Source organism: Lepeophtheirus salmonis, chromosome 5, assembly GCF_016086655.4.
Source record: "Lepeophtheirus salmonis chromosome 5, UVic_Lsal_1.4, whole genome shotgun sequence".
Classification (NCBI taxonomy): domain Eukaryota; kingdom Metazoa; phylum Arthropoda; class Copepoda; order Siphonostomatoida; family Caligidae; genus Lepeophtheirus; species Lepeophtheirus salmonis.
The window spans coordinates 46,189,261-46,197,752 of record NC_052135.2 but is presented as its reverse complement, the minus strand read 5'-3'; the positions used below and the strand labels follow the sequence as shown (position 1 = coordinate 46,197,752).

At 29.2% G+C, this 8,492-nt stretch overlaps 1 protein-coding gene across 1 annotated transcript; it reads left to right on the top strand.

Annotated features, from left to right (window-relative positions):
- Positions 1-3,690: 3,690 nt before the first annotated feature.
- On the top strand, positions 3,691-4,357 carry LOC121117141 (uncharacterized). The gene is made up of 2 exons (XM_040711475.2): positions 3,691-3,929; positions 3,987-4,357. Exons 1-2 carry the CDS (start codon positions 3,751-3,753, stop codon positions 4,210-4,212), a joined length of 405 nt encoding a protein of 134 aa, XP_040567409.1. The 5' UTR covers positions 3,691-3,750; the 3' UTR covers positions 4,213-4,357.
- The last annotated feature ends 4,135 nt before the right edge of the window (positions 4,358-8,492 follow it).

Sequence of the window (8,492 nt, the reverse complement as noted above, 5' to 3'; positions counted from 1 at the left end):
AATTATTGCTGGCATTAAAATTGCCAAATCTTTGAGATACCTCTAAATATTTCAAAATGGCTGAAATTTTGCTAAAGATTTTTTTTAGACCAAATGAAACGTTTTGAGACCTTAAAGTCTAAGTATTTCGAAAACTTAAAAAAATAAACTTCCCAAAAGGACAACTAAAGAGAGGGACGGCAACTAACATTTTTTTTTTTATGGGTGTGTAAACAAACTTAATCCAAAAGATTTTATATAATCTTCGTTGGAACTCTTATTTTGTATGAATAGCATCATTTTCATTGTGTTTAATCTCATTTTTACTTTTTAGCACTACATATTTAAATCTTATAGCTGAAATGGTAAAAAAGTGCTGTGAGTCAAATAATAAAATATTATTCCCAAAAAATATAATTTTATCAATTTTCAACCAAAAACACTTTTTTTTGGATTTAAGAAAAAAACAAATTCAATTATTAATCTCAGTTCCCAAATTGATTTTGTTTTTTTTTAAATCTACGTGGATAAAAAAATGATGGATGGAGAAATTATCTCCATGTGTTTTTAAAGAAACATGATTTACACTTGAGAAACATGTCTATCAGAAAAATTCATAAATTAAACAAAGAAAAGGATATTATAATTTGCGATGAAATAAAATTGGAGCGTGTATTTGTTGTAAAAATATTATGTGATTCAGATATAAAAGATTTCAACACCCAAAATGTATGTAATAAAAAATGCAGCAAATAAACCTGTTACTATATAAAGGGGAATTTACATTTAAGGAATGTTAACGTCATCAAGTCTTGGAGGAAAGAAAATCCCACAAAAAATAAATTTTGGAAGCATATGAGTATCTAAAGTGCTTCCAAAATTTATTTTTTGTGGCATTTTCTTTCCTCCAAACAAGATTCATTTTAAATCACAAAACCTCTTGAGTGAAGAATGGTTAAGGTTTGAAGATTATAAAAGGAAAAGTCCTTAAAAATACATAGTATATTGGCCCGTTCCAGAACCCTATAAGAATATAGAGCTCTGGTCCATTCTAAGCTTATATACGTATATATTTACAAAATCTCGATAGATGTGGTAACCCGCATTTAGTATGGATAAGAAAAAAAGAGGAACAACTTTCTACTATTAAATGTAGAGCTATGTTTATTAACCAATGAAGCCGTGATGTTCTCTATGTAAGTTTATACTAAAGACTGTTTATTTTATTCAGATCATATTTACATTGTATAAACACGCTGAGTCTATCTTGTAGGATTGGCTCGCTACATACCGCAGACTGCAATAGTCAAATAGTAACTATTAGTTACCCCATAACTTTGAACGACCTTATCCAAGTTATTTATGAGTATTTTTTAATATATATTATTACTATTAGAGATATACATCCTTTTCTTAATATTCTATATATTTTTGTAATAAAAAACCATCAGTAGAGCGAAGAAATCAATAATGTATATTAAGAATAAGTGGGTATTATATATTTAACTTGAAATGGTCATGTGAAAAACATAAACTAACAAAGAGATCATAATTTAACACTTATCATGAATATTGTACATGTAGAGTTCTATGTAATTATCTTGTTAACAGAACCGAATATGATGCCTTGAATAAATCTCTTTTGCTTTATGATTTAATATCTAGATCTAATATTTGTAATATTGACCAATTTAATAGTTCTGTAACTGATAATAGGAAGGATTTTGAAACCTCAACTCGCCTGACAGCAATAATAATAATGAAATAGTATTTGCATGTCCAAAATAAAGCCGAAGGAATCAATAAGCTAAAAAAATAAAATAAAGGAGAACTCATAAATATATAATTTAAATTTTAAAGAATATCATTGATGTTCTATTTTTATTTATTTGTTCAATCAGTAGTAAAACAATCCTTTAATTACATTTTAAATATTGTTTTCAATTGAAAAAAACTATAATTAGCTCGTATGACAAACATTTAGTATTTATCTTTATTTAATCTATTTGTGGGAGTAATTTGCAAGAGTAATATTCTAATACGGTGACAAGAGATTTAGTTTTTTAGGAGAACATACCCAACTCAATATGTTTGAGATTGTAACGAAATTCAAATATTCCAATAGAAGTCTATAGAGCTTAAGTGGTTTCTTATATATTTTTTTAAAAGTATATAATCACTTAATAGTTACAAATAACTATTTATATGTAAAAGCACAAATATAAAAACATGATTTTGTTGTCGAAATCGTTCTCAAAACTTTTGAAGACTGCTTAATATTCCTTTATGTCTACAATTATCGATTTTGAGCTTAAATAAAATTTATTATCCCCTTTTGAAAATAAGGAATATTTCTTATCCAATTTTACATTTTTTTTATTGGCTCAAGAAAAAGAAGTTTGAGCTGCAATAAGTCCTCAACAGTTCAAACTTAGAGGAATTTTTGTAAGTGTAGTATATTGCATTGTTACTAATAGATTGTAAAGTTTTAGTAAAAAATACTTATAAATGTACATTTCATTAAGGTTTTTCATGTATTTTCTAGGTGAAATTAGTTATTTTTGTTGAAATACTTTTTTATACAATACAACGAAGTCGAATGAACTTTTTGAAAAACTAAGTTTTATAGAGCTACTTATAATCTGTCATATTCGTTCATTATGTTATCCCTAAAAAATGGCTTCATTCCTATTAAAAAAATAGAATAAATATGTAGGGAAACGCTGTACTGCGTATAGCTTGCACCTTTCTGAAGACTCCATTTATATTACAGCATAATTTTCGAATTAGTGATAAAAAAATGAAAAGGTTATTGCTAAATATAAAACTTAAATTCATTTGTCTATAAATATTAATATTTTTGACTTCCCCTAAAGCACAATAGAGACCAAACAGAGCTGACATAAATACTCAAGAATTTCAGTAAAAGAGCTGTGGATGGAGGTTGAGAGAATTACTCCTCATTTAAAAAATTCTTTGGATTTAACACGTTGAGCTTTAGTATCCACACGCAAACTCGACGGACAAAAGTGAATGAAAAAAATTGAAAAAACAAAAATAAATTATGGCAACTACCCATAAAATCGTTAAATCGTCAAATTACATATAAATATCTTTCAAAAGGGTACAAAGTTTGGGAATAATATTTTTAGACCAAATGAAATTTTTGAGATCTTATAGCCTCAACATTTCGAAAATTAAAAAAATAAGCTCCATCTCAATAGAAGGTTAACACTTTCATGTTCAGTTTCTTTTTTGTTAGCATACGGGCAGATCATATTATTTTCGACTATGGTGATATTTATAGAGATTGAGAATAATGATTAAAGAGGAATATAGTTGTAAACAATATGAGCTTCAGGTATGTAAAAAAAAGACAATTACTCTGAAAATTTTGCAGAATGTTTGGTAAGAGAGCAATGTAGCTGCCATAACAAAATTTATTATAGGAATGTTTAAACTTTTCAATAATATGAATATTTAATGCTAAAACAATCTCGTAAAAATTATTTTATAAAATGAGAAATGCTTCAAGGAATGGAAAAAAAAGTATAATCCTTGAAAATGCATTGATACATAAGGAGACAATGTGGAAAATCCCAATAAAAGCTTACGAATTTCCCTCGCCTTATAAGTCCTTCAACCAGGTATACAATATGGGTATTCCAAACATTAAATGTAAATTCATATCTATAAAAGGGGAACTGGAGGTAATGAGATACTCAAATCAGTTCATTCCCTTCTACTCAAAAGAACAACTCCATCTGAATCATGAGTCTTGGAATAAAGTTTCTTCTCTTTGGTGCATTCCTTATGGCATTTGCCCATGCACAAAATGAACAAAAAGCTGCTGCTGCGGCTCCAGCCCCTGGAGGAAATGATTGTAATTGCCAATGTATCTCCCTACAGTTCCGGGATTCCAAAGGGAAAATACATGGAAACTGCAAGAGGTAAGCTAGTTACTAAATAGAGATCTTTATCATTTTTTAACAATCTTCACTTTACAGCACATTGAATGGAGCTCAGTGGTGCTATGTCAAATATGATAAATATAGTCCCTGTCCTGATCTTCGACGTTCCCAACGTTTCAGTGGACGCTATTGGTCCAATCATGCATGTGCTACTCCATCTGAGGATTCCCCTGTCTGCAAATATGTTTTCCCACCATTTGTTCGAGAAACAGCATTTGCCTCTTCAGCATCGTCTAAGAATGTTGCTGATGGTGTTTTTTAATCTCCTTATTTATATGTTATTTCATATTTTATCGTAAAGAGCTCTATTTTGTAGTATAATATATATAGTAAATTAATGTTAAATGCTTTTGTTAAAAAAAGTAGGACTTACTTTGTCTAAAGATGAAATAAACTATTTAAATCTTTCCATATCTATTTCTGACAGCCTACAGGGATATCAACTCCGATTCATCGTTATTCTCAAAAATTTAAAACAGATTTGATTATAAAATCTCAAGATCTCATAGATTCCTTAAAAATCGGCTGATCTTTTTATGGTAGCAGAACATCAACCCTCTGAACAACTCCACCCGATATTCTACTCCCTAAAGCAATTATTCCTAACTGGGGCTCTGGAGAGCACACGGCCTCTACAGTAAATTCTAATACTAGATGGTACAAGTTGCAATTTCTTCGAAATAAATGCTATATTAAATTACATTCAACACCAACCATTTCAATTTATTTGAGGCTATCAATTCATTTTGATCAATTAAAATTACTCATCTATTTTGTATTTATGGGGGATCACAATTTATACAAATTACAGCTTGTGCACAAAATGCAAGGGTATTCATAAGTTGTAAAGGTATTATTTTACACGATATTTAATTTATTTATGAACCATTAAAAATAAATATTTTAGATAAAATTTATGAGTATAATTTTATATAAATTACTTATAAAATTATATTTTATAAAAAATGAGAATGGATAGAGTTGCATGCTGTAAAGATTTTTTTTCTGGAAGTTTTACCCGCGCTTCTTTGACGTCATTACAGAGAGATGCCAAATTATTATAGAAATTAACCTTTATCTCTGACTTTCGATAACTTTAGACAAAATAATCGAGGGGGTTGATATCTGGACTCAAAGGAAGCCACATCGATTTTTCCCAAAATAGAATTATTTCTTTCAGCCATTTCTGATATTTTCCACCAGTATAAATTTGCACTCTTTGCTGTAAAACAATTTTTTTTTGTTTTTGTTTTTTCATAGGAATGTTCCTTAAACCAAGGAAGGACAAAAGATTACATTTTTCATCCATATGCAGAGCTTCCGCGTACTAATTGAAAACAATTTCTTAGACTTCTCCATTCTTTTTGCTTTTACAGCCTCTGGGATTTTTTGACCTTAAAGTAACTCAAAAGCTTTAATGTAGAAGTCATTTCTGACCTACCTATGCTTTGATAGGTGAGAAAGTCCGATTTCTGACGCCATTTTGGAACGCCATCGTTCACAGCTCCAATAAATTTTTAATCTGACTTTTTGAGTGTTCCTCTGGGTCTTTCCTGATCATGGACGGCCACTTTTCGACTTATCATCACATTTACCAGTCTTATGAAGCTTCTGGATCATATATTAAATTGTGCTAAGGCTTATCGAGTCACTTTTGCTCTGGTGATTATGACAGCGTCTTTACTTAATTGTAAAGAGATTTTCCTTAATTGATGCATAATGACTGAATGTGAGATTATTTTATTCACTTTTTTATAAGTGCTATGTCAGTGTTGATTTGGGATTGAGCTTAAGCCAATCAAATTGCGCCAATTATTGAACTTTTAAAACTTATGAATAACCCTGTATATAACTTTATATAAAAATTGTCTTTTATATAATAAAGGTCCTTAAATTTCTGAGATAAAAAAATCGTGGAGTGTGTGAGTTCTTTTAAGATTCTGAAATTGGGTAATGGTGATAAAAAGTCGAAAAATCACTTTATTATTTGCAAAATTAAAGAAAAATAGAGTGACTGGTGAAAGAAGAACAATTAAAGATGTATCGAATCTTAACATTCTCGGATTTTATTTCAATATCATTTATGTACTACACCGCCTCCTCAGGGACCTCCTGGTAAGAATAGAACTCCTCCTAAACATAAAGACAGAAAAGTTACACAAGGTGTCCGACATTGGATAGGAAATCTATACAGTCCTAGCAGGGGAACTGACTAGCAGAAATTCAAGAACTTTTCACTTTTCTTATCTCTAATATGACTTATTTCATGCTCAAACAAATTATCTACTCTATTGAAGGATATGTTGCGGAGCTGTCAAGCCAAACTAAAATAACTTCACTATAACTTAATTTGAGAGGAGTATATAGTTAAAAAGTAGAAAGCATTCATGGCTCAAAAAATAATTTTTTTATCGTGTAGAGACAATTCCTTCACATATGTAACATATGGTACATAAAATATGCATAATGCAATTAGACTAATTGACTACTGTTACTTTTTTTAATTATAAAAACAAATTATATTTAACATATTATGATTAACTTTATGATCAATCTATTATTATTGCTGTATATATATATATATTTACTTAGTACAAGTTTATCAACAACTCTGGGTTTCTGTGATCAAAGCAACATAAAGTCATATTTCCTTCTTTATTCATTCATAGACATATTTAATTAAGTGTTATAATGATTATACTTATCTCTGAATGTAGAGCATTTCTTTCTCGTTACACGCTTTATATATTAACTAGCAGCATTGGCAAGAGTTTTTAGGCGTCGAAAAACAGACAAACATTGTTTACTAATAGAAATGATATATCTCCAACTAATCCTCAGTGTTGCTGTCCGATTTTCAAGAGCACACTCTCATGTAGCTACTCAATACTTAGATGTTCTTTCCTCAAGAATAATAATAAGAGCTTAAGAAAAAAATGATATTATGATTTGACGTGCCAGTGCGTACTTTAGCTCGTTGTTAAACCTCATTTACGAAATAATCTATTTTTTTAATATGATCCACACATTAAAATGGATCTTAATCCTCCGTTAGTGAACATCCTTTTTATAAGGCGCTTAGTGAACCGGATAAAAATAAAACGTATTTAATCACATTATAAATAGTTGAGAGATTTTGATCATTACGTCATTTAAATTTTGTATCATTTTTTCACTAGTCAATCACTTATGTACTCGTAAATATCAATTAAAGTTGTTAAAAATACTCTATGAGTATAAAACATGAATAAATTAAGTCCTTATTCTTAAATAATCTAAACAACATGAATTTGGGTTTTAAATAGCTTGTTATTATTATATTTAGAATATTAAATTATATTTTCGATAAAAAATTCTAAGAAATATGCAAGACTTTATACAAATTTTGAGAATTATATTTTTACTGATTAGGTTTAATGAGGTAGCGTCTATTTTATAAAATAATTGCTAAAATATTAAAGTTCCTCACAATGAAAAAAACAAGAGCCCAATAAATCAAAAGGAAAATATAAGAACGCCTTTTAAGCGTAACAGTTTATAGAATTAACTAAACCTCAATAAAAAAAGGCCATAATATACGAATAAATAATTAACAAGGCATTATCAAGATAATAGGAAGGGTTTTTATACATTTGTGGGTGTATAATATCCCAGTTCATTAAGGGAGGGTTAAGATGCTGAGAATGTGATTATGTTGATTTAAGTAATACTTTTTAGCAAAAATAGGATGATTTAACAGCATCTATGCCAAAATGCAAACAGCAGACTAAATGGCAATAGACTTGGTATAGCCTATAAAGTTCAACATGATTACAGGAGATATGTACCATCTTGTAGCAAAATACTCTATCAAAATATCAGTAGAATCATGATCCTGATCTGTTGAAATAGGTATCAAGTATATTAAATATAATAAATAATTAGACACTTCAACTTTTGTAATAGATGTATACTATTGAGAAGATCTAGATATTGCACGGCCTGCATATAAGGCTCTTTGGTTGTCTATAAGGGCAACATTTTTGTAAAAGACAAATTTATATATTCTGTAGACTTCAAAACACCACAACAATCGTAAAAGCTATCCTGAACTTAATTAGGAGAGGAACAACTACTTCTAGGGGATCCCATACTCAAGCAATAGATGACAAACTTTATATCTTGTTTATTTGATTAAACTTTATCATTCTTAAGCTACTTGTCGTATGTAATCTGACTCCATATGCCAATAATTCCGACAACTGGAACCACTCCTCATGCTTATCCTGAACCTAACGCTCTGAAATACCATTTTTAATTTTAAAATTAAACAATGTTGAACACAGTCTACATCTATCATAATTTTGCTATCCACCTCATCACTTTCCACTGATGTATCACTGTCATCAACGTAAGTATCTTCAAATAAGAATATTCACTTTTAGAATTTAAAATTCATCTTCTTCGTTGTCTTTAGATTTTAATTCTTGCATAAATTCATTTTTCTCGAATTCCTCCATTTGATTATTGAACAATTCCATTTGTCCATATTTTTCAATTGTT

Bases quoted from the DNA above. Each gene is read 5' to 3' on its own strand.
- LOC121117141 (XM_040711475.2), top strand. From the start codon at position 3,751: ATGAGTCTTGGAATAAAGTTTCTTCTCTTTGGTGCATTCCTTATGGCA. The intron at 3,930-3,986 runs GTAAGCTAGTTA...TTCACTTTACAG, and splicing joins ATACATGGAAACTGCAAGAG to CACATTGAATGGAGCTCAGT.